General features: G+C 49.7%; 2 protein-coding genes across 2 annotated transcripts; both read left to right on the top strand.

The window, feature by feature from the left end:
• Positions 1-9,121: 9,121 nt before the first annotated feature.
• Positions 9,122-15,007, top strand: SIGLEC10 (sialic acid binding Ig like lectin 10; the record flags this gene model as incomplete). Its single annotated transcript, XM_079723026.1, has 11 exons — positions 9,122-9,179; positions 9,257-9,637; positions 9,785-10,069; positions 10,382-10,429; positions 10,519-10,782; positions 11,923-11,970; positions 12,083-12,340; positions 12,423-12,707; positions 13,020-13,113; positions 13,213-13,348; positions 14,759-15,007. Exons 1-11 carry the CDS (start codon positions 9,143-9,145, stop codon positions 15,005-15,007), a joined length of 2,085 nt encoding a protein of 694 aa, XP_079579152.1. The 5' UTR covers positions 9,122-9,142.
• Positions 15,008-23,939: 8,932 nt separating this feature from the next.
• Positions 23,940-25,155, top strand: LOC307067138 (piRNA-mediated silencing protein C19orf84; the record flags this gene model as incomplete). Its single annotated transcript, XM_079724454.1, has 2 exons — positions 23,940-23,974; positions 24,642-25,155. The coding sequence occupies 2 exons, from the start codon at positions 23,940-23,942 to the stop codon at positions 25,153-25,155; spliced, it is 549 nt and encodes a 182-aa protein (XP_079580580.1).
• Between the last annotated feature and the right edge of the window lie 964 nt (positions 25,156-26,119).

The raw sequence follows: 26,119 nt of genomic DNA, 5'->3' as shown, positions 1-26,119 counted from the left end.
TGGTCAGGCTGCAATGACTTGTGGTCAGGCTGCAAGGGCCATCCAGTCCCCTTTTACGAGTCTCCCAGCTGTGGCTTCTGTGGCTTGTGCTTTTAAAAACCCCTCACCCCTTCACCTCCAAGGAACGTACTTTTGGTTACAGCCAAAGGCTTCTTATCCCTGGTTTGCAAACCTTGCGAACAATAAAGCTGTCCTTTTGCATTAAGATAACGCTGCCTCTTTTCTCAGATTTATTTCCAATTTAAGATGATAGTATAGTTTCTCTATAGTATCATTTTCCTTTTACCTGAAGATCTTTTCATATATTTTTGTAGTGTAGGTATGCTGGTGATGAATTCTCTCAGCCATTGTTTGTCAGGAAAGGTTTTCATGTACATTAGCTTTGGAAGGATATTTTTTGTTGGATTAGGAATTCTAGGTTAAGTTTTTCCCCGTTCTGTTGTTTAAATTCTTTTGGCTTGCCTAGTTTCTTATGAGAATTCTGCCTTATTTTCATCTTTCTTTCTTTGTAGTTTATATTTTTCTCTAGCTGGTTTTAATATTTTCTCTTTTTCACTGGGTTCTAATAATTGAATAATATGTGCCTTAGCGTGTAAATGTGTGTGTGTGACAGAGAGAGACAGAGATTATCCTACTTGGAGTGAGTTGAGTATCTTGAATCTGAAATTTTATATAGTGATCAAATTTCTAAAAATTGAAGCCAATGTTTATATATATATATATTTTTTTCTATTCCCCTCTGGGTCTCCAATTTTACATATGTGATATCGCCCAATATCATCTCATTATCAGCTCTGAGCATCTGTTCACCATTTCCAACCTTTTTTCTCTATATTCTTCAGTTTGAATAGGATCTGATGCTACATCTTCAAGTTTACTGATTATTCTTCCACAATATTGAATCTGATGTTAGTCTCATTCGGTGAAATTCTCACTTCAGATAATTTATTTTCTTCTCTAGAAGTTAATTTCCTTGGTTTTTAATCTTATGTTTCTTCTTTTATTATGTTAATGTTTTCCTTTACATCCTTGAGTATATGGATAATATTTGTAGTCAATGTTTCAATGTTTTTGTCTGCTAGGTCTGTCTCCTCCGTCATGTCTAAGCCTGATTCCATTGAATGATTTTTCTCTTATTAAGTGTCACATGTTCCTACTTCTTTATGTGTCTAGTAATTTTTCACTGATGCTGAACGTTGTCAATTTTATGTGGCTGATGACTTGGTCTTGTCTTTCTTTAAATAATACTGGTCTTTTTCTTGATGGCAGTTATTTGTATGTTGGGTAAATATTTTAAAGGTTCTTTAATTTTTATTGAAGTAGTGTTGACGTACAATACTGTGTTAGTTTCAGGTGTACTACATAGTGATCTGACATTTGCATACATTATGAACTGATCACCATGATAAGTCTAGTAACCATTTGTCCCAACACAAAGCTATTAAAATATCATTGACCATTATTCCTCCTGGTGTATATTACATCCCTATGGCTTATTTATTTTATAACTGGTGATTTGCACTCCTTAATCCCCTTCACCTATTTTGCCCACCACCCCCTCCCGACTGGCAACCACCCATTTGTTCTCTATATCTGTGAGTCTGTTTTCATTTTGTTTTGTTTGTTTGTGTGCGTTCTTTTTTTTAGATTCCACGTATGAGATCATATGGTATTTGTCTCTCTGTCTGACTTATTTCACTTAGCATAATACTCTCTAAATTCATCCATGTTGTCAAAAATGGCAAGATTTCATTTTTTATTATGTCTGAGTAATATCATATATATTATATATTCATTCATCTGTCATGGACAATTAGGTTGCTTTCATATCTTGAGTATTGTAAATAATGCTGCAGTGAACATTGGTGTGCATATACCTATTATATATATATAAATTTATTCATTTATTTCTATTTATTTTTGGCTGCATTGGGTCTTTGTTGCTGTGCGCGGGCTTTCTCTGGTTGCGGCGAGCGGGGGCTACTCTTCGTTGCGGTGCACGGGCTTCTCATTGTGGTGGCTTCTCTTGTTGTGGAGCACGGGCTCTAGGTGCACAGGCTACAGTAGTTGTGGCACGTGGGCTCAGTAGCTGTGGCTCGCGGGCTCTAGAGCGCAGGCTCAGTAGTTGTGGTGCATAGACTTAGTTGCTCTGTGGCATGTGGGATCTTCCCAGACCAGGGCTCGAACCTGTGTCCCCTGTGTTGGCAGGCGGCTTCTCAACCACTGCGCCACCAGGGAAGCCCCCATATATCTTTTCAAATTAGTGTTTTTGTTTTCTTTGAGTAAATACCCAAAAGTGAAATTGCTGGATCATACGGCAATTCTATTTTTAATTTTTTGAGGAACCTCTGTACCGTTTTCCATAGTGGCTGCACCAATTTACAGTCCCACCAACGGTGCATGAGGGTTCCCTTTTATCCACATCCTCGCTGACACTTGTTATTTGTTGTCTTTTTTATTATAGCCATTCTGACAGGTGTGAGGTGGTATCTCATTGTGGTTTTGATGTGCATTTCTCTGAAGATTAGCGATATTGAGCATCTTGTCTTGTGTCTGTTGGCCATCTGTTTGTCTTCTTTGGAAAAATGTCTATTCAGGCCCCCTGCCCATTTTTAGTCAGGTTGTTTGGGTTTTTTTTTTTTTTTCGGTACGCGGGCCTCTCACTGTTGTGGCCTCTCCCGTTGCGGAGCACAGGCTCCAGACGCTCAGGCCCAGCGGCCATGGCTCACGGGCCCAGCCGCTCCACAGCATGTGGGATCTTCCCGGACCGGGGCACGAACCCGTGTCCCCTGCATCGGCAGGCGGACTCTCAACCACTGTGCCACCAGGGAAACCCTGGTTTTTTGATGTTGGGTTGCATGAGTGTTTTGTATATTTTGAATATTAACCCCTTATCGGATATACTGTTTGCAAATATTTTCTCCCATTTAGTAGGCTGTGTTTTTGTTTTGTTGATGGTTTCCTTCACTGTGCAAAAGCTTTTTAATTTTTTGTAGTTCCATTTATTTATTTTTGCTTTTGTCTCCCTTGCCTGAGGAGACAAAAAGATGTTAAGACCAATGTCAAAGAGCACGCTGCCTATGTTTTCTTCTAAGAGTTTTATGGTTTCAGGTCTTACATTTGGTATGTCTAGTATAGCAGCCGGAACAGACTGAGACACCACAGGAACATTTTCTTATGAAAATGTTTCTTATGAAAATCACATGTTTGGTGTGCCTGGGTAGAAGTCATTTGAGAATGACACTGTGAGAGATATTGAGGTGTTTTAATTTTCAGGAAGGGTGGGTTTGCCGTGAGGGAAGCGGATGGTTGTGGTGACTTAGTGTTTGCTTTGATATGCTCTCCCCCGGCAGAGACTCAGTTGTACTGAGGTGCAGTGAAAAGAGCAGAATCATTATTTGTAGGTTGAGTGAGAATGAACGCAGCCTTTTTGGATGAGCAACATTTGCAAATGTGTCCAGAGCCTGAGAAATATTCCCTAAAGAGCTGCAGTTCTTCAGGACTCTGGACAGCAGAGATCCTGGTGACTGGGGCTCAAGGGTCAGTGTGTGCCGGGGAAATGGAGCGCCCTCTGGGGGCAGCATCCTGAACTGCAGCACAAGCGGTATGGGCGGGAACTGGGACAGGTGTATCTGAATGACACCAAGATGCTAGCCAGGGGGTGTTTAAGATACTCCCTTCCCCCCAACAAAGGCTCCTCAGCACCCTCAGGGCCTCAACTACAGCCAGACCCAGACTCTTCGTTCACCACTGGAATGCTTCCGTACATCTCCTTCATTCATCCCTCCTAATGAGTCCAGTCCCCAGGCCCACACCCAGCCCCCTTCTAGGGCAGAATCCTGACCTACCTACCTACCTACCTCTCTTCCCCCTCCTCAGCTGCTCCCAGCCCATACCTACCCCCCCGCTCAATCTCACTTCCTCTCAATATCTATCTTTGCCCCCGTTGTGACCTCAGGGACAGACAAAGCAGGTGTCCAACATCTGTTGAATTAGAGAAGGAAACCAGAGGCTTGTAGAGTTTTTTTCTTAAGGAATAGGCTCAGAGTAAAATCTGAACATTCTTAGGCAGAGAAGACAGATAGGAGGATGACCGATAAAGATTCTCGTGGACTCAGGGAGCCCCTAGTCTGTGGTCTGGCCAAGGGTTGGGGTGGGGGGGAAGGGTGGCTTGGATGAGAAGGCAATTGCAAAGTGGGGACGTGCTCTGGTCACACTGAGAAAAGGTGGAAAGTTCAGAGGAGGTCAAAGAAATCACCAAAAATCTGGAAAAGTGTACGGGTGGGGAAATGTTGGGGCAAGTTGGTTGTAAGGTCAGGAAAAGCATTTCAGAAGAGATGGCCTTTTAGGTGAGAACAGTGAAAAGGGGGGCAGCCACGGGGGGAGCACTGCTGAAAGAGAGAACAGCTAGTGTCATGTTCTTGAGGCGGAAATGAATTTGGTAAATGTGAGAAACAGAGTGGGGAGCGCCGGCGGGAATGCAGAAGTAAAGTGAAGTGGGTTCAAAGTGAGTTTTTAGGGGTCATTGGGGGTTACCTCAGGTCGAGTTCTATAGGTTATGGTGATTAGTTTGGATTTTCTCCTAAATATAATAAGATGCCATTGAAATGTTTGGGCAAGAGGGTGACTTGATCTGATCTATATTTTAAAAATAACTCCGGTTGTTGTGTTGAAACTGCATTACGGAGGGAGCAAAAATAGAAGCAGGGAACTGTATTCAATAGCCTGGGATAAACCATCATGGAAAAGAGTCTGAAAAAGAATATCTATATATGTATCACTGACTCACTTTGCTGTACAGCAGAAATTACCATAACAATGTAAGTCCACTATACTTCACTAAAATAATTTTTTTAAAAAAGAGGCAGGAAGAATCATCAATAGATTTTTGTCAAACAGATGAGTGGTGATGGTGACTAGGACCTGGACAGTCATTCTCAATCCAGGGTGATTTTATCAACAGGTGACAATGCCTGGAGACATTTTTAATTGTCACAACTGTGATGAGGGGAGGGAGGCAACTGGCATCTAGTGGGTGGAGGCCAGGGATGCTGCTCAACGTCCTACAAAGCTCAGGGCGGCTTCTACTCCCCAAGAATTATCTGACTCAAAATGTCACTAGTGCTGAGATTGCAAAATCTTGGACTAAGGTAATGAATGGTAGTGGGGGTGGGAATCAGTGGATAGATTTTTTTTTTAATATTTAAAAAGTTGAACTGACAGGTCTTGCAGGGACTGAGGCAAAGGAAGACATCAGAATGGTGCTAGGATGTGGGCAGATGTTGGTGCCACAAAACAATAACATTTAGACAACTGAAAAGGAGAGGGTTTGAGATGAGAAATAAGAGCGCTGCATGAAAATTTAGACACTAAGTTTGCGATGCCCGTTATGTATTCCTGAGTACATGTTAGGTAGACAGGGAAGGATTGAAAGATGTAATTTATGAGTCATCAGCATGTTTCTTTATTGTTGTTGTGTGTCTTGTGATCATTTATTTTAGTTTGTAGTTTAACTCCATTTTGAAGCAACTATAGAGACTCACAGGAGGTTGCAGAGAAATGTACAGCGATGTCTCATGCATTCCAGTTACCCCCAGTGTTAAAATCTTACACAACTGTAGGACAATATGAAAATCAAAAAATTGATATTGGTAGTACAATTCTGATTACCAGTTTCAAAGTGTGGGCCCGGGGGGGAAGCTCCCCACACCACCAGGCAATTCTGCACACTAGCTGGGCATCCTACAACTCAACGCAACTCTGACGCCACCTACCTGGAGATAGTGTCCGATCCCACAGGTTAAGGGCTCAGTCCCATAAGACTGCCCCCCGCCCCCCGCCGTTTCAGGTGCCAGTCACAAGTCCATGTTGGCACTTGTGCTTCTGACTGGTGGAGTATAGATCGGAGGTCCTCATGACCCATTCCTTGGGTTCAATTCATTTTCTAGAGTGGCACACGGAACTCAGAGAAACAGTCTACTGCTGAGATTACTGGCTTATCATAAAAGGATATAACTCAGGAACAGCCAGATGGAAATGATGCATAGGACAAAGTATGGGGAAAGGGCTTGGGGCTTCCATGCCCTCTCTTTGGGGAGGTGCACCACTCTCCCCAAATCTTCACATGTTCTCCAACCTGGAAAGACTCTGAACCCCATACTTTTGGTTTTTATGGAGGCTTCATTCCATAGGCATGTCTGATTAAATCATTGGCCATGGGCGACTGACTCAATCTCTAGCCCCTCACCCCTTCTGGGAGGTCAGGGATTGCCTGTGCCGTGCGCCACAACTACTGAGCCCGCGCTCTAGAGCCCGCGAGCCACAACTACTGAAGCCCGCGTGCCTAAGCACCTGTGCTCTGCAACAAGAGAAGCCCGTGCATTGCAACAAAGAGTAGCCCCCGCTCACCGCAACTAGAGAAAGCCCATGTGCAAACGAAGACCCAATGCAGCCAGAAATTAAATAAATGAATAAATAAATAAATTTATAAAAAGAAAAAAGAAGGAAGGGGTGACTGAGCACACCAAATGCTGCTGAGCAGGCGGCATCCAAATGAGATGAGAATAGAAATTACCTCTGGGTTTTAGCCATTTGAGATCTTTGGTGATCCTGACAAGAAGAGTTTGAGGGATGTAGGGATGGAGGCAAGATTGGACCAGGGTGAGCAGGATGGACAGTAAACAAAGGGCAGTTCCTGTGACCTGAAGAACTTCTCCTGTGAAGAGAAGAGCGAGCCCTCAGGGATTCCGGGACAGCGGAGGAGGGGACTGATGGCCTCAGGACCACCTCCAGGAGCCTTCTGGCATCTGCCTCCAGAAGGGGGTGGGTTGGTCCACAAGTGGGGTTACTGAAGGGTCCCCTGGCTCCACTCTGTTTCCACCTCTCCCTGGCCGCTTGGCTGTAGATAGAAAGCTGCCCAACTGACCTCACCTGGTACGGGAGACCTCCTCACCTCCATATCTCAGGGATCAGCTCTGAGCTTTGAAGGCATATCTAACCCTGAGGGTGGCCCACATTCGTCCGTGGGGCGTGTGAGACCTCTGGGTTGGCCTGGAGGAGCTGGAGAGTCACGGATTGGTCTCCTTCAGCCCCAGGGTAGCAGACGGTCCTCTCTCCCTTTTCTGTCTGATGGGGTAGCATGGAATAGTGTGGAGAAACCCACGGAAGGCCTGAGATGTTGCCACTCTCCTAGTTCCTACTCCCATTAGCCCCCTAGAGGCATGGAGATGCTCCAAGGCAGAGGTGAGGCTGGATCTGAGCTTTGGGAGTGGGGAGCCTCAGTTCTCAGCTCCTTCAGGGCAAGCCCTCAGCAGGGCCCAGGCACCCTTCCCTCCCTCTCACTCCTCCCTCTGAGAGGCCCTTCCTCTGTGAACTTGACGGAAGGAAGGGTGTGGTGTCCCTGGATGCAAGGGCTCCCCTGGGAGAAGGGAAACTGCTTCCCCCAGAGAAAGCCCAGGTTGGGCAGTGGGGACCCGGGAGAAGAGTGAAGAGGAGGGTGGGTGTCACGGGTTGAATTGCACTCCCTCTGCCCCCAAGTTCATATGTTGAAGTCTTAACCCCCAGTATCTCAGAATGTATGTTTGTAGACAGAGTCTTTAAAGAGGTAATTCAGTTGAAATGAGGTCATAGGGCAGAGTCCCAGTCCAGTATGACTGGTGTCCTTAGGAAGTACACATACACACACAGGGAAGACCAGCTGAAGACTGGAGGAGAAGACGGCCATCTCCAAGTCAAGGAAAGAGACCTCGGAAGAAACAAACCCTGCTGACACGTTGATCTTGAACTTGTAGCCTCCAGAACTGTGAGGAAATACATTTCTGTTGTTTAAGCCACTCATTCTGTGCTCTTTTATTATGGCAGCCTGAGCAGACTAATACAGTGGATTCGAGGACAGGGATAGTTACATGTCACTTCCTCTGGGAAGCCCCTCTTGACTTTGCCAGGAAGTAGTGACCACCCTTTCCCCAGGGCCCAGCATGAATATGTATCCCAGCATGTGGGGGGTGGGCAGGGCATTTATGAACACTTCAGTGCTTTTCTGTTTCTAAGGATCTTCGTTTACCAAGCTGGCTTCCCTTGAGGTCAGACACTGTCTAATTTACTTATGTGTGTCCCCCTCCGCCATATACAGCACGACACCTGCCACACACAAGCTTCCAGAGCATGGAGGTCATATAGGCAAACACAGTGTCTCCACGTGACCAAAACACAGAGTCATTTCAAGATGAGGGGAACAACGGTCCACATCTGGGGGAGTTTAACTGACTCACTCCACAAATCCCATGCCCCTGACATTGCCTAAGTCTCCCTCCCACCATCAGCATCACCCCTGGGTGTCTGTGTTCTTATCACATCAGGTGTTACAAATGTGTGTCATCCAACTGTGTGACAGGGAAGCAGACAAAGACCTTGGGGTGGGTGCTCCTGGGGGACCAGGAGTCAGTGAGCCCATCAGGGAGGGTGAAGGGGGAGGGACTGATACCAGCCTAGGGTTGCCAGATTTAGCCAATAAAAATGCAAAGGGCCCAGTTAAAGTTGAATTTCAGATCTCAACAACGAATGATTTGAGTAGAAGTATATCGCATGCAATCTCTGGGACATACTTATACTAAAAAAATTCATTATTTATCTGAAAGCCAGTTTTAACCGGGCATCCTGCCTTTTATCTGGCAAGACTAGCCCTGCACTCCCACTCCCACCCTCTGCCCCAGAAATCCACCCTGCCCAGCACCCCTCACCGTCACCAGAGGCCCCTGTAAGAAGGACTCACTGGGGACTTTCACTTCTGCTTCCCTAACGGCTCAGGGTCGAGCGGGAGAGTCCCCAGCTTCCACCCACCCAAAGCCAGGCCCCAAGTCTAGACACATGTCCTCCGCTCCCTCCCCCCAGAGATGACTCGGGAAGTTGACCAGCTCAGGGACCCCAAACGCCAGGCGAGCCCCCCAGGAAAGAGTGAGTTCAAGTGGGCAAGGGTGGGGTGGGGAGAGTCCAGAAAAGGAAAGTGAGTCGTGTGGGTCTCAGCATCAGACGCTCATTTCATGCATCAGTCCACCAGGGCTCAGCTTCCGCCTCTGCCCTTGCCTGGGGCCAGTCACAGCGTCTGGGGAATGAGCGCGTCCCAGGGCAGGTCCAAGTGCCTGAGATGCTCCTGCCACTGCTCTTAGCCGTGCTGGGGGCCGGTGAGTGAACGAGGTGGGGGGCCAGGAGGGGCCCGGGACTGGGGTTGCAGCTTGAGCCTCTCTCTGTCTCCCCATAGGGTCGTGGGCTCAGCATCCAGCTTTCCAGCTGCAGGTGCAGGAGTTGGTGAGGGTGCAGGAAGGCCTGTGCGTGGTCGTGCCTTGCTCCGTCTCCTATCCCGTGATCGGTTGGATTCCCTCCACCCCAGCTTACGGCTTCTGGTTCAAAGACCCGACCGACACAGACAGTGGTCGGCCAGTGGCCACAAACAAGCCGGGTCAAGGCGTGCAAACACACACCCGAGGCCGATTCCAGCTCCTTGGCAACGCCACACAGAATTGCTCTTTGCTCATCAGAGATGTACACATGGAGGACAGTGCATCGTACTTCTTTCGGTTGGAGAGAGGCCATTACGTCCGATACAATTTCATGGAATACAAGTTCCGTCTGGAGGTGACAGGTATGGAACTGGCTCGAGCTGGAATGGGGTGGGACCCCCCTCCCCACTTCTCCTACTGGGGAGGGGCTATGGGGAACGGACCATGGGGGACCCCCGGGAGTACCCCCATCGGGGTCTAGCATCCCACCCTCTCTCCCTGCATCCCAGCCCTGACTCAGAAGCCAGAGATCTACATCCCAGAGACTCTGAAGCCTGGGCACCAGGTGACGCTCATCTGTATGTTTGACTGGACCTTTGAGGAATGTCCAGCCCCTACTCTCTCCTGGAGGGGGGCCACCGTCTCCTCCCACGAGGCCAGACCAAGAACTTCCTACCTCTCAGCCCTCACCTTCACACCCAGACCCCAGGACCACGGCACTAAGCTCACCTGTCGAGTGGACGTCTCCAGAAAGGGACTGAGCACAGAGAACACCGTCCTACTGAGCGTGGCCTGTGAGTTTGGTGGCGGGAAGGACATCAGGGCACGGGGGACGCGGAGGTGGCGAGAGGCAGCCGGGCAATGACGGTCAGCTCTCTGTGGATTCGTGGGGAGGAAGGCGTGGTGGAGTCTAGCGACGCTTGCCTCGACCCAGGGAGGGGGAATGGGGATGCCGTCTGGACCTGTGTCCATAAGCGCATCTTGGGCACTCATTTGTCACTTGTCTTCCCGGAGGATAGTCACACTTCCTTCTTCGCAAGGGGGTTCTCTCTGGCGGTGGGGAATCTCTCATTCCTCCCCAAAGCCAGCTCCCAATCCTGTTACAGATGCCCCCAAAGACCTGGTTATCAGCACTTCCCAGACCAATGTATCAGGTACTGAGGGCCACTTGGGGGTGTCAGGAGGGCGGGGGAGTGGTGTTCCCCCTTGCAGTCCTTCTCTTGCACGCTCTCTCTCTCTGCAGACCTGGAGCCGCAGGGAAACAGCCCCCATCTGCAAGTCCAGAAAGGCCAGTTCCTGCGGCTGCTCTGTACAGCTGACAGCATGCCGCTTGCCACACTGAGCTGGGCCCTGCAGGACAGAGTCCTCTCTTGGTCCCATCCCTCGGGCTCCAGAACCCTGGAGCTGGTGCTGCCCCGGGTGAAGGCTGAGGATGCGGGTCGCTACACCTGCCAAGCTGAAAACAGGCTTGGCTCTCAGAGCCGCAGCCTGGAACTCTCTGTGCTGTGTGAGCGTGACCAGCAGGGGCCTGGTTTGGGGGGGGGTGCGGGGAGGAGGGAGGGAGGGGGCTGAGGGCAGGGCCCCAGAGCTCTAAGGGGACCCGGAACCCCAGGCCTATGGGGCTAGGGATTCTGCTTCCAGCTCCGACTGTGGTGGGCGCGGGGGCGGGGGATTTCCCCACACCACCAAGCAATTCTCCAACATCAGTGGCATGTGCTACAATTCAACTCAATTCTGACGCTATCTACCCGGAGATAGCGTCAGATCCCACAGGTGAAGGGATCAGTTTCTGGAAACTGGCCCCGCCCCCGCTTCAGCCACCAGTCACAAGTCCAGGTTGTCACCTGTGCTTCTGAACGGCCAACGATAGATTGGAGGTTCCCGTGACCTCCTCCTTGGGTTCAGTTAATTTGCTAGAGCTGCTCAGAGAAATATTTTACTCACCTGATTACCGGTTTATTATAAAAGAATATAACTCAGGAACAGCCAGAGGGAAGCGATGCATAGGACAAGGTATGGGGAAGGGGCATCTAACTGCCATGCCCTCTTCCTGGGCACAGCTCTCCCCAAATCTCCAAGCGTTCACCAACCTGGAAGCTCTCCAAACCCCATTTTGTGGGGGGCGGTATGGAGTCCTCATTACATAGGCACGATTGCTTAAATCATTGGCCATTGGTGACTGAACTCACCCTCCAGCCCCCGTTCCCTTCCGCAGAGGTCAGGGGGGTGGGACTGAAAGTTCTAACCCTCTAAGCTGTGGTTGGTTGCCCTGGCAACAAGCCCTCACCCTTGGGCCCTTCTAAAAGTGACTTCATTAACATAAACTCAGGAGTGGTGGAAAGGGGTTTGTTATAAATAACAAGGCACATTTATCACGCTTACCTACCATTCAGGAGATCCAAGGGTGTTAGAAGCTCTGTGCCAGGAATAGGGACAAAGATCAAATACCTGTTTCGGTTATAAATCACAATATCTTAGGGACCTACCCTTCTTACTGGTCTATTCCCTTGGGTCATTCATCTGAGAATCGCTCAGTGGGTGATGCAGCCCCCCTCCCCGTCCCAGCCCTTCACCCCCAGGGGCGTTCACTTTGCCCAGAAGGAAAGCCCTGGCTTGTTGAGAGTCAAGTACCCTGTCTCTCTTGCAGATGCCCCAGAGAACCTGAAAGTGATGGTCTCCCAAGGAAATAGGACAGGTAGGAAGGGGATCAGAGGAACCAAACCGGGGGCCCAGACGTCTGGAATGTCAGCAGGAAGAGGGTCCCTGTGCCCTCAGCTGTTCATCCATCCTGCCTCTTCCCTCCCTAGTCCTGGAAAACTTCAGAAATGGCACATCTCTTCCGGTCCTGGAAGGCCAAAGCCTGCGTCTGCTCTGTGTCGCTCACAGCAACCCCCCAGCCCGGCTGAGCTGGGCCCGAGGGGGACAGACTCTGAGCCCCTCCCAGCCCTCAGATCCTGGGGTCCTGGAGCTGCCTCAGATACAAACAGAGCACGAAGGAGAATTCACCTGCCGAGCTCAGAACCCTCTGGGCTCCCAAAATACCTCTCTGAGCCTCTCCGTGGTCTGTGAGTGCGGGGACCCCTGGGGGCAGGACACCTGGGCCCAGGGGAGGGGAGAGGCACCGCTGACTCTCCTCCCTCTGTACAGACGCCCCGCAGCTGCTGGGCCCCTCCTGCGCCCAGGAGGATGAGGGTCTGCACTGCGACTGTTCCTCCCGAGCTCAGCCGGCCCCCTCCCTGCGCTGGCGGCTGGGGGAGGGGCTGCTGGAGGGGAATTTCAGCAACGCCTCCTTCAAGGTCACCTCCAACTCGGCTGGGCCCTGGGCCAACAGCTCCCTGAGCCTCCGCGAGGGGCTCAGCTCTGGCCTCAGACTCAGCTGCGAGGCCCTGAACGGCCACGGGGCCCAGAGCGCCACTGTCCTGCTGCTGCCAGGTCAGGGGCCAACTGGACGCCCCCTGGAGGCGGGGGCTGAGAGCGACAGCGACAGGGTCTTGTGGTTGGGTCAGGAGCTGGGGAGCGGGGACACGGGGGCGCCTGTGGCTGGGGATGCGGAGGGGGAAATTAAATCGGAAAGCCTGACACTTGGGCCTGGGGTGTAGCAGTTTCCAAGAAGTCGATGGGAAGGGGCTCTAGGTAAAAACCTCTGGAATGGGAGCCGGAAGCCTGAGCGCCTAGTGGCGCGTGGACGTGAGGACCCACGGGGATGGGAAGGGCTCAGAGATGGCTGGCCGTTTCCTCGTGCAGATGAGAAGGGATTCGCCTCCAAAGCGTTCTCCAGCGGAATATTTCTAGGAATTGGCCTCATGACCCTCCTTTTCCTCTGCCTCATCCTGATCATGTGAGTTAGCAGGACCAGCGATGGAGGGAGAGTGGGATCTGGGACCCGTGGAAAGGGAGGCAGGGCCAGAGCGCACACCAAGGCGGGGTGTTCCCTCAGCGTGAGGGCTCTGAGGAAGAAGTGGACCCAAGCAGAGGTTCCGGCCCCGGCCCCGGGAGAGACTCCGAGGTCCAGGGTCTCTCGGAGGAGCACGCTCCTGGATTACATCAACGTGGTCCCTAAAACTGGCCCCCTGGTGAGTGGTCCCAACCAGCTGTCTCTTCTTGCCCTTCTCTGACTCCTGTATACCCTCCTCCCCAGCCCCGCCCTCACCCTTTGCCCGAGAGACATCGCAGTGGAAAAGCCCCGGGTGCTGGATTCAAGTCCCGATTCTGGCACTTAACCTCTATGAGACCTTGACCAAATCCCTCCCTCCACTGAGCCCCTATTGCTTCCTCCTTGAGAGTTGGTTTGAGGATTACAACACATGTTATTGCCTAATAGGTAGCAGCTATTCCATTATTACTACCACCAACGACATTACTAAGTAAAATTAATGATGTCACCAATGATTAATATCACTGAGAGACGGTATGTCCTAGTGATGATTAAGGGTAGGGCTCTGAAGTCAGCCTGCTTAGGTTCCTGTCCGCTTTCTTCACTGTGTGTTCTGGGATGAGTCACTTAACTTTTCTGTGCCTCGATTTCTTTAACTGTAAAATGGGGATAATAGTAGTGCCGACCACGTAGGCTCATTCTGGGTATTCAATATGCTCATTTTCTACTTGTAAAGCATTTAGAACAGTACCAGGCACCTAGTAAGTGCTGGGTAAGTGCTGGATATTTTCAGGAGAGAACATCTATATGCGGATGATTCCAAAATTTACATCTCCCAGACTCATCCCTGAACTCTAGACTCATAGCCAGCTGTCTAGGCAGCATCTCCATGTGGATGTCTAATAGGCGTCTCAAACTTAGCCTGTCCAAAACCAAACTCATGACTAAGCACCACTTAAAACCCTTCTCCTCCATCCTCTGCATCTCAGCAAATAGCACCACATTTGCCCAGCTGCTCAAGCCTAAAGACTTTAAGTCATTTCTTACTCCTCTCTTTTTTATCCCCCCCACAATCAATCCATCTGCAAATCTCCTCCCAAATCCATCCAAACCACTTCTCCCCCCTCGGTTGGATAGAGCTTAGGGACCAAGAAACAAAAAAGTGAAAAATGCCAATTTCAGATGGTCACATACACAGGATTCTGTGTATATAACACTCTCAAATGATGAGATTGTAGAGATAGAGGACAGGTTAGTAGTTGCGAGGGGTTCGGGATGGGAGGATGATGAGAAGGACAGCAGGAGGGAGATGTTTGTGGTGATGGAGCAGTTCTGTGTCTTGTGGTGATGGTTACACCAATCTATCTGCATTAGTTTGCTAGGGCGGCCATAGCAGAGAACCACAAGCTGGGAGGCTTAACCACAGACTTGTCTTTATTGTTTGTTCCTGTCCCGAGATGGAAGGCGAGCTCAGCAAAGGCAGGGTCTTTGTTTTACTGCCTGATGTAACCCCAGTTCCTCAATCGGTGCCTAGCACATGGTAGGAGCTCAAGTATTTGTTAAATGAATGAATGAATGAATGAATGAAGGATGGTCATTTTTCCCTTAGGCTCAGAAACAGAAAGCCAAACCAAGCAGTCCTTCCTGGGCCCCCCCGGAACCCAGAAAGAACCAGAAGGAGCTCCATCTTGTTTCCCACAATTGTCCAGGACCCAAATCATCCACTCAAGTCCCAGAATCGGGGAACAACCAGGAGGAGATCCATTATGCTGCCCTCAACTTCCCAGGCCTCAGACCATGGGACACCCAGAGGCCCAAGGATACTCACCCAGAGTATGCTGAAATCCAGTTCCACTGAGCGTCTACTGGGCTGGAGGACTGGGATCCACGCCAGGGAGAAAGGCAGAGCAATTGGGAAGAGGAGAACAGAGTGTGGTCTGTCTGTCTTTCTGTCTCCCTCTCTCTCTCATTTCATCGTCCAAGGATGGGATGATCCCATCCCAGATCCTAGCATTTTGGAACAGCTTGATGAATGTCTCCAGAGCGGCCTTCTCCAAATACACCATTCTAAGCAAGATAAAACTTTTCCTCTGACAAACCTAGGCACCACCCTGGCTGAATACTCACAGTCTCAGTTTCTCAATGGTGGGAGGGCCTTTAAAGATGATTAAGCGCTCATCTTTGCCAACCTCACAGGCCAAGTCTGGGTGGCTGCCTATTTTGCTGCCACCTGTGAGACAAGAGTGTGTTTTACATTTTAAATGGTTAAGGGGAAAATCAAAAGAAGGATGCTTTATGATGCATGGAAATGACTTGAGATTCAAATTTCAGTGTCCATAAAAATAAAACTTTATTGGAGTGCAGCCATGCCCATTTTTTTCTGTATCACCTATGGCTGATTTCAGGCAGAGTGGAGTCGTTGCCCTGCTAAGCCTAAGATAGCTAGCCTTCGGTTTAGGAGAAGTTTGTGGAATTTTCATGTAATGTAAACTCACCCGCTTATTTGTACAGAAGAGCAAACAGAAGCGGAGGTCCAGAGAGAGTTCAAGAGTAGCCAAGGTGACACTGACTAGCTCTGTGACTAGATGGAAGGTTTCTAGGGTGAGGACTTGTAGGGCGAGGAGACTTGAGAGGCAGTTTAATAGAAGGAGGAAATTAATATTTTTGAATATCTGCTATGTATCACATTGTGAGCCAACTGTGGTGTAAGATTTAAGAGTATCTCCATTGGGAAGATATCTGAGACTCAGAGAGGTGAATTAACTTATCTAAAGACACACAGGAGAAATCGGCAATATCAGGGGTCCCACCCATGGCTGACTCCAAAACCACTGCTCCCCCCGCTTTTTCATAATCCCTCCTGAAGTGGCGCTCTTGAGTGAAAAGGACTCAAAACTCAGGGCAGAACGTGAGGATGGTCAATCATCTCAGATATAAAGAGAGGCTAGCTGGTCACCTCATCTCAGCAGGAAGTTGTGGTCAGGCTGTGTCCATGAAGCTGGCCTCTGCTGATCTTTTTTTTCCTTTCTAAGACCATGGTGGGGGAGTGGGGGTGGAGGGGATGTCTTTACTTCTTAGAAGGATAAGTGCAATTAGATAAAGAGGGAAAGAAAAGAAAGAAAAAGATTTTGAGTTGGAATTTTCCAAGGGTTCCTTTATACAGATACTATCTCTATTATACAGTTGGGCAAACTGAGTCACGAAAAGGTTACAGACACATCCAAAGCCACGGGATTCGTAAGATTTGATTCCAGAGCCCAGGCTCTTGGTCAGGACCTTATATTGGCCTCTTCGTGGCTTGTTGAGCAGAGGGGACCTGATAAGGAGGAGTGGCAGGTGCAGTATATGGAAAGGACAAAGGACTTGCACTTGTGTCCAGATTCTACTACTTACTAATCAGAATAAGTGTAGGCAAGTGACTTTCTTTCTCTGAGCCTCGATTTCCCCATGTATTAAAATGAAGGTAACACCCTTACTTGGAAGGCTGGTTATAATGATTGAATAAGAGAGTACAGATGAGGGGGGTGGGGCAGTATAGGGGTAGGAGATTAAGAGGTACAAACTCTTAGGTATAAAATAAGCTACAAGTACGTATTGTACAACACAGGGAATATAGCCAACATTTTACAGTAACTATAAATGGAACATAACCTTAAAAATTTTTTAATTGTGAATCACTCTATTGTACACCTGTAATTTATGTACATCAACTATACTTCAATAAAAACATGTTTTTTAAGAAAAAGAGAGAACACAGATGAAGGCACTTGATAAACTGTAAACTGTTACCCAGACTTTAAGTACGATGATCTGAGTATCAAGTACGATGAGTTATGTATGGTGGGTGTCCTTCTTTGATTCGGAAGAATAGAGAAAGTTATCATCTTACATTTGTTTAATGGCAACTATAGTGTTTTAAATTTTCTCGGCTTGTGGAAGGTATTAACTGACTAGCCCAGTTGGCTGAGCCATGGAGCTCCAGTCTGCAGGTGGGATGCAAATAGCTTTGGAGAAGAAGGTAGCAAAAAAGAGCGCTGTGCTCACTGTGTCCTAAGCGCTCTCTGTTTTTCCTCCATAGTCACCCCCGGAGCCCGGATTTGGTAGTTACTGCTTATGATGATATTGTAAGGAGGCCCACGCTGACATGTTTTGCCTCCTAAATGTGCCAGTGCCTCTGTGTACTGAATACAATAAAAAACTGAACTAGATGCAAGCACTGAAGTTGGCCACCAGAAGCCAGTATACCCAGAGTAATTGAATTACAGACCCATGGAGTAGGATCAACCAATGCAACTGCCTCATTTTTTAAAACTTTTTTTAAAAAATTGAGGTATAGTTGATGTACAATATTATATGTTTCAGGTGTAAACATAGTGATTCACAGATTTTAAAGGTTATACTCCGTTTATAGTTATTATAAAATATTGGCTCTATTCCCTGTGTTGTAAAACATATTCTTATAGTTTATTTATTTTATACATGGTAGTTTGTACAACTGCCTCATTTTATAGATGGGGCTTCGAGAGGGACAGGTTCACACAACAAAATAGCAGAAGTGATATTCAAACTCAGGTCCTAAAAGGGATGACCACTGCAGTTCCTGAATTCCTTTTAATAAACTTAGAAGAGGCAGAATGCTGGAGGGGCCTCTGTTTTCTTCCCTCTGCCCCCAAATCCTGCCAAGCGACCCTTCAAAATTTGTTTGACCTGGGAAATTGCAAGATTATTTTGCTAGGACAACAGGTTTGACCAGGGGTCAGTAACTTTTTTAAAAAAAATTATTTATTTTTGGCTGCATTGGGTCTTCGTTGCTGTGCGTGGGCTTTCTCTAGTTGCAGCGAGCGGGGGCTACTCTTCTCTGCAGTGCACGGGCTTCTCATTGCGGTGGCTTCGCTTGTTGTGGAGCACGGGCTCTAGGTGCACGGGCTTTAGTAGTTGTGGCGCATGGGCTTAGCTGCTCCGCGGCATGTGGGATCTTCCCGGACCAGAGCTCGAACCCTGCATTGGCAGGCGGATTCTTAACCACTGCGCCACCAGGGAAGCCCGTGGGGCGGGGGTGGTCGGTAACTTTGAAATACATGTGTTAAAGTCCTGACTTCTGCAATACCGACTTGGGACTTGGAGTGGGGGGGTGGGGGAGGAGGGTGTTGTTGTCCAGTCCTCTTGCGGAAAGGCAGCTGTGGATGGATAGACACAGCGACAATGACAACGGGCTTGGAGCCAGTAGACTCAGCTTGGCGATTCCGCATTGCCAGATGCTCTCTATAGCCAGTTAATTGCAGGCTATGAATGCCAGGAGGTATAACTAAAAAATAGGTCTACGTTTCTGATTTCTGACTCGATCGTGCTCTGTTAAAACTCTTTTTCTCATCTCCTAACAGTGTCTCAGACCTTCTGTAACTGTCCAGTCAGCTCTGATTATTAAAACTCAGCCTGGTCTTGAATCTTCACCTCCAACTCCGTTTAAATCCCATCGCCTCCCCTCTCCATCCAGTGGAGGTTTTAAGCGGGGACTGGACTCCGTGGAGAAGGTAGGGAGACCAGTTGTCCCTGATACACACCCTCATTTCCCAAAGTATTGGGGCCTAGAGGAGGGACACCATGTATGGGGACAAGTGACTCTTGACCTAACTGGCCACAGCAGTGGCCTCTTGTTGGTGGAAGCTGCTTCTCTGGCTAATCCTGGATGGCACTCTGAGTGGCAGGTGTCCAAACACTGGCTATGTTGTGGAGCAAAAATGTGAGGACTTGGGTGGATGGGTCTGATGAGGTTTCCTGGACTCTTCTGCTGCTGCTTTTTTTTTTTTTTTTGGATGGTAGTCACCTTTAAAAAAATTTTTTTAATTGAAGTATAGTTGGTTTACAATGTTATATTTCAGGTGTACAGCACAGTGATTCAGTTATATACATATATGGAAAAGAATATGAAAAAGAATATATATATGTATAACTGAGTCACTTGCTGTACAGCAGAAATTAAACACAGTAAGTCAACTATACTTTAATAAAAAAAATTTTTAAAAAGGCTTTCTAAAGACAATAAGAAAACTTTGAGTAACTAAACTTTTATGTGGAATGTATAAGGTAAAGTTCACCTAGTACTTCAAGTAAGCATGATTATAAATTATATACAACAAACTCCTCCAACGTATAGTATGATTCTGATGTGAAATTTTCGGTGCATTTTCAATAAAGAACTGGTGAAAACCTTAAAAAAAAAAAAAGGTTATTATGACGAACAGGCAGCACAAGAGAATCTGGAGGGATGATAAAACTATGCTGGGGCTTCCCTGGTGGCGCAGTGGTTGAGAGTCCGCCTGCCGATGCAGGGGACACGGGTTCGTGCCCCGGTCCGGGAAGATCCCACATGCCGCGGAGCGGCTAGGCCCGTGCGCCATGGCCGCTGAGCCTGCGCGTCCGGAGCCTGTGCTCCGCAACGGGAGAGGCCACAACAGTGAGAGGCCCGCGTACCGCAAAAAAGAAAAACAAACAAACAAAACGCTGGATCTTGTTTGTGGTGATGGTTACATGGCTCTATGCATTTATCAAAACTCGGAACTGCACACCAAAAAGAGTGAATTTTACTGTATTAAAAGATAAATAATACAGATGCAAAACAGAGCACTTTTTAAAAGATTATGAGAATTTAAATGAGTTAATGCCAGTGAAAGTGTCTAAGTGATCTCCCTTTCTGGGGCCCTTCGACCTCCAGACTTCCACTGCCACTTGAGCAGACACTTCTAGCAAATCCCAGCTTCCAAGCGGTCTAAAAAGCATTCGTGACAGCCACATAAACCTAGGGGCACTCATTCCAGCACAAACCTCAGCCCACGAATCTCTCACGCCAGTAACTTCTTGCCAAGCATCCCGGACATTTTCTGGGGGTAGTGGAAAAACCCCAAGACTGGAAGGGCCCCTAAGTTGGAAGGGTTGAACGAGTGGGTAAGGCCCAAGGGAGAGAGCAGGGCCGCCAGGGATCTCCTGCAGTGGGGACGGAAGGTGGGGGTGGGTGTGGGTGTGGGGTGGGGACTTAAGGGAATCCTTGAGCCCTGTGGGCTGGGAAGGCCCTGAAGATCGAATCTTGGGACTTTGACAGTCCGAGTCCTGTAGGGGGCAGTGAAAGGAAGAGACTGGTCCTAAGACTGGTAAGGGGCAATGAGGCTCCCTAGTGGGCCAAGAAGACCCCTGTATGAGACTCCCCTCAGCCTGGAGACCCCTCTCCCCTCCAAGCTTCGCTCAGCATCGCTAGGCCTAGGCTGGGCCTCCCCGGACGCGGACGCTGCCACCGTGCCGCAGAGCGGACAAGGGACCCTGCTAAAGGCCGGGGCAAAATAGTCAGTTACAGCCCAGAGAAGGCGCGGAAAAGGAACAGCCAATCAGAGGGCGAGAGAGAGAGCGAGAGACTCGCGCTCAGAAACGTAGCCAATCAAAAAGCGAAGATGCTAGCCCCCCCCCCCCCCCGCCGGATTTGACGGACAGAGGGAGGAGACGCGGAAGCAACGTGAGTTTACCCGCCAATCAGAACTGAGGGTTACGTCTCGCGCTGTTTTACGTAACAAGGAGTGGGAGGAGCTCAAGCCTATCGCTGCAGGCGTTCCCCAACAAATCGGAACCTTCGTTCCGTCCCGACGCAGGAATTGATTGGTCACTTTTCAGAACTTGCCTGTCAATCTTGAAAGCTGGGTAAAGGACATTTTCTTAGAGGCGCAAGAACACGCCTCCGCTCTCCCAGCTCGGGGAGGAGGGCCTTAAAGGGCTAGGTACATGGTAAGGGGCGAGGTCGGACCCTGACTGCAGAAACCGGAGGAACAGTAACAGAACAAAACCAGAAGTAGTGCCGTTACGCTGGAATTGAGTTTTATGTCGCAAAAAGCCAGAGACTTAGCTTACTTTAGGTCAAGAGCTAGTGAGAAGCGGAACGAGGATTCGAACCCTTATTTCGGAGCCCCGTTCGACGTAAGCTTCCTAACCCGATATATGAGACCTGCATGCTAATCATAGTCGCCAGGAAAGGAAAGCCAGCCTTCTTGGTAAAAATCTTTAGATTCCAACCACCTAGCCTTTGCTCGCGCCGTTTCTTCTACATCAAATGACCCATTCACCCTAGACCTAGCCCAAAGGCCACCTCCTCTAAAACAAAACAAAACACCAGAAAAACCAAAAACCTCTCCGACCTTCTCCCCCACGCCTTGCAAGCGAGCAACAATGTTTTCCTGGCCCCCGACCTCCCCCTCCCCCTCCTTGCCTCCAGGCAACGTTTAATCCGCTTCCGGCGCTCACTGTCCTGTTCCTCCCTGTGTCCCGGCTCCCATCACCCCAGAATGTTATTGTCCATCTGTGTGTCTGTCTCCCACCTCTCAAGACTGAGAGCCCTTCGAGAGCAGGTACCGGTTCTGCGTCATCTCGGCGTCACCAGCATCATCCAGCACAGAACTCGAAAGCTAGTCTCGGATTTCTCATCCTTAAAGTGGGATGTTGTGAACTTCTTGTAAGAAAATTCATATTCAAAGGCGCCGCTCAGGTTGAGAACTTTTTGCATCATCCTTGATTCCCCATTACTCATGTCCAGCAGCCCTGCAGCAAATCCTGATGGTTCTCCCTCCAAAACACATCTTAAATCTATTCATATCTTCCCATCCCCACTACCCCCACCCTCCTTGGAGCCGTCACCACCCATGCCTGGAGGATGGCAGCATTCTCCCTAGGCTTCCTGCTTCCACTCTTGCGTTCCACCACAATCCACTCTCCAAACTGCAGGCACAGTGCTCTTCTTAAAACATAAATTATGTCACACTTCTGCTTACAAATGTTCAAATTCATCTCAGTGTTCCAGAATTAAAAAAAAAAAAATTCCAAAGTCAGCCTAGAAGGTACTATACAGTCTGGCTCTGACTTGTGTCTCCATTAAGCACAGACTCTGGAGCCAGGGTTCAAATCCCAGTTGTGCTACTGACGAGCTCCGTGACCTTGAGTAACTTACTTAGCCTCTCCGAGGCACAGTTTGAACCTCTGTGAAATGAAGACTAAATAAATTGGAATTATTCATTAAAATAGACCTCTAGTTTGTTAAAAAGAAGAAACTGCCCAGTAGTCCTCAAAGCCGTCAAAGTTGTGAAAAACAAGGAAAGACTGAGAGACTGCTGCAGAACAGAGGCGACTGAGGGGATGTGATGGCTCAGTGGGATCCTGCCTTGGATTCTGGAACAGAAAAAAGAGGACATTCGGGTAAAAACTGGCAAAATCCAAATCAAGTCTGGAGTTTAGTGAAGAGTCTTAAGAGTCATGTTGGTTTCTTAGTTGTGACAAATGTTCCACGATAATGTAAGAAGATAGCAAGAGGGGAATCGGGGTGAGTTACAAAGTTATCTTTGTAACTTTTCTGTAAATATGAAGGTATTCCAAAGTTTTAAATATACATATATTTTAAAAATAGACCTGTCCCTCTCCTCCTAGCTTATTGCTTCCCAGTCCCTCAAACACTATGTTTGTTTCACCCTGAGGGACCTTTGCACCTGCTTTTCCCTCCACTGGGAATAATCAACTCCCAGGTCAGCTGGCTCCATCCCACAGTATCCTTCTCTAACCATCTTATCTAAAATAAGCCCATGGGGGACTTCCCTGGAAGTCCAGTGGTTAAGACTCTGAGCTTCCACTGCAGGGGAACGCAGGTTCCATCCCTGGTCGGGGAGCTAAGATCCCACATGCCCGGTGGCGTGGCCAAAAAATAAAAAATAACCCTCTGCGCCCTGTGCCTCTATATCACTTGTCCTGTCTTTACACCTTCACAGCCCTCCTGCCTATAGGAAATGTATTGTGTCTTGTGTGTTTCTCTCCCAACGTGTAAAGTTTCATTAGCGTGCACGTATTTTGTCCCGGGCTAAATCCCCGGCCCCCAACCTGGAGCGTAGCATATAGCAGGCACTGAATAATATTTCTTAAATAAATAGATATGAGAATGACTATTGCTTCTCAACAAAATACTACCACGACCACCAGCAATAACAATAAGAAACTCTCATTGGTTGAGACTTATTGTGGTCCAGATCATGTGTTGACTATTTTACACACGTAATACATCCTTTAAACCTCACGAGATCCTAGAAGGTAATATTAGCCCTGTTTCTCAAAAGCACAGAGACTAGAAGGGCTTAAGCTCACAAAGTTAAGTCGCAGACAGAGCTTAGAGTGAAATCCAGCCTCTAAGGTTGCCAGTCCATCTACTAACCCCTCTGCCCCGGGAGTACCCAATGTCCAGATTTCCCTAAATGCCCTTTAGTCCTAAAGAACACCAGGACACGGCCCAGGAATACAGGTGGAGAGAGAGGAGGGGGCGGGGACTCCTGGGTCTGAGGGAGGAGGGGCTGGGGGCGGGGACTCCTGCGTCTGAGGGGTGAGGGGCTGGGGGCGGGGACTCCTACGTCTGAGGGGTGAGGGGCTGGGGGCCTGGACTCCTGCGTCTAAGGGGTGAGGGGCTGGGGGCCTGGACTCCTGCGTCTAAGCGGGGAGGGGCTGGGGGCCTGGACTCCTGGGTCTGAGGGAGGAGCGGGCTCGGGCGCCCGGCTCCTGGGTCTCCGGCAGGCGGGGTCTGCGACCTGAGATACGTGGGGTTGACGGACCGGAACCCCGCGAACTCAGCCCTGCACGCTCTCCTGCGGCTCCGCACGCCCCGCAAACCACGCCCCCTTTCTGACAAAGTCCCACCCATCTTCTTCCAGACGCTTCTCCCCTCGCTGGGCCGTGGAGAAATAGAGGCGAAGGTGCTAGAAAAGACTTGAAAGACCCCGGTGAAGATGGAACAGCAAAAGGAAGGGACTGGGCCAGAGGGGTGAGAGACGCAAGACTTCCCGCGGGGAGCACAAAGACCCAGAAAGAGGGAGGATAGCGAAAATCAGAGAGTTGAACAGACCCAGAGGGTATCAGGAAAAAAAAAAAAAAAAGTCTTGGGTATCATCACACAGAAACAGAATCTTCGACGATCTCGGTGACAGAGAGAGTTGAGCGAGATGCTTAGAAATAGGGAGAGAGCTAGAAATATATTTGTGGAACAGAGAAATTTCGAGAAGGAACCAGGAGAATTGAAGATGCCAGACACAGCCGTAGGGCTGGAGAAATAATAATTGTCCACATTTATTGAACACTTCCCAGACCCAGCCCTTTAATAGGCACCTTTGATACCACCAGAAGCTATCTCTTGGTATGAAAAAGTAAGGTTCGGAATGGGAAAATGATTTGCCCAAACACACCGCGAGGGAGGCAGCCTGGAATGGGAACCGCGTTCTGTGGGATGCTGAAGCTCTGGCAGAGCTGTCTGTCTGTCTGTAAAGAAAACGGGAAGAAACAGAGAGAGAAAGGGGCCCGGAAGTCAGAGGCAAGCTCAGTCCTGAGGATGGGGAGACATGGACTCTTGGGAGAAGCCCGGAAGCAGAAAGGCTGCAGTAGGGAAGGCATATGCAGATGGGGAGACCCACTGACCCGTCCTTTTGTCATTCTAGGAACAACCTGCCGTCCCCAGGGACTGAGTCGTGGCCGCCTACACCTTTCCCAGCCCTGTTCCCTTCTCTCCTGGGCACCCCAGATCCAGCCCACCTGGGGCTCCCCGAGAGCCTGGCCTCTGTCACTGTCCCCATCCGTCTGGATGCCCTCTCCTACCTCCTGCACAGCGCCCTGATGGGAGCCTACACGCTTCAGCAGTCCTTGCCCTCCTGCCCCTGTGCCCCCCAGGCGCGCTGCACCCAGCCGGGCACCGCCAAGAGGCCGCCCAGGGGACGCGGGGGCTGGGATGTCCGACGCAGGCCAGGCCGGGGTCAGGGCCAGCGGCAATGGGGACTTGGGAGAGCTGAGCAGGCAGAGAGGGGCTGGGTGGGGAGCCCTGGGGCTGGCCCCAAGACCCCACTGGTGACGCTGCCGTCACCAACGCCACCAGCCCAGGATGGGAAGAAGGACGCGCAGGGTCCGGAGCCGCCCTTGGAGACGCCGCCTGCTGAGGACTGGGAGGCCGAGTACTAGGACCCTGAGGACCCTGCACGCTGGACTCCGGAGGGGGCCCTTGAGGGTCACCACGAGGGTGTTCCTGGGGCCCAGGGTGACCTCAGCCCTGCCAGAGATACTCAAGAAACATCCTGCTCCCATCCCTCTTCCTCCCAAACCACAGCCTCAGGAGGGGGTCCTGCGAGTCCCCTGGTGAAACCCAGACCTGACATAGGATCCCAAGCCAGGGAGACAACCCCGAACCTCATGCCCAAACCCAAGCCTCTTCCCATTTCTGACACTGTTCCCAACTACAGCGACAACGCTTACCTCACACTCAATGCCCAGGGCTCCTCCAGCCATGCCCAGGCCCATTCCTAACCCCAAAGCCATTCCCACCTGCCTCTGCCAGCCCCATCCCACGGCCACACTGAATCCCACATCCCCCAGCCATTCACCCCCATTCCACTCTCCATCTCTGCCCTGACCCATCCTCATTCCCATCTACCTAAAGGCCAACCAATCCTCATCCTTGATTTCTCCTGCACTCCAGCCCTGTCTTCAACCCCAGCCAGCCCCGCCTCGCCCTCAACCTCCTTCCTGTCCCAGCCCCAAACGTGACATGCCCTGGGACCCCACCTGCAAAGAACCCCATTGGCCCAACATATCCAGACACCTGCAGCTCCACCCCATTTCCTGCCTTTGGGGGAGCGGGGCCGGGTTGAACAATAAATGGCTGAGTGTCCCTATGTCTTGTGTCTGTGTATGTGCTTACACAGCTTGGGCTAACCCCGAGGGTGCCGTGGAACGAGGCCTGTGAAAGGGTGCTAGGGTGGCTGGGAGGGTCACAGAGAGAGGCCGGTGGGACCAGGGGCTGCGGGGAGGGAGGGCCTGGATTCCTGCTTCAGCGAATTCCATCTAGGGCGTCTGCCACCACTGCACTTCTGCCTGCTGGAAGCTGCTGGGCCATGGGGCCATTGTATGGGGAGGCTTAAGGGATTTG

Source organism: Hyperoodon ampullatus (genome assembly GCF_949752795.1).
Source record: "Hyperoodon ampullatus genome assembly, chromosome: 18".
Taxonomy (NCBI): domain Eukaryota; kingdom Metazoa; phylum Chordata; class Mammalia; order Artiodactyla; family Ziphiidae; genus Hyperoodon; species Hyperoodon ampullatus.
The sequence above is the reverse complement of the archived record's forward strand: the minus strand, read 5'-3'. Positions and strand labels throughout refer to the sequence as shown.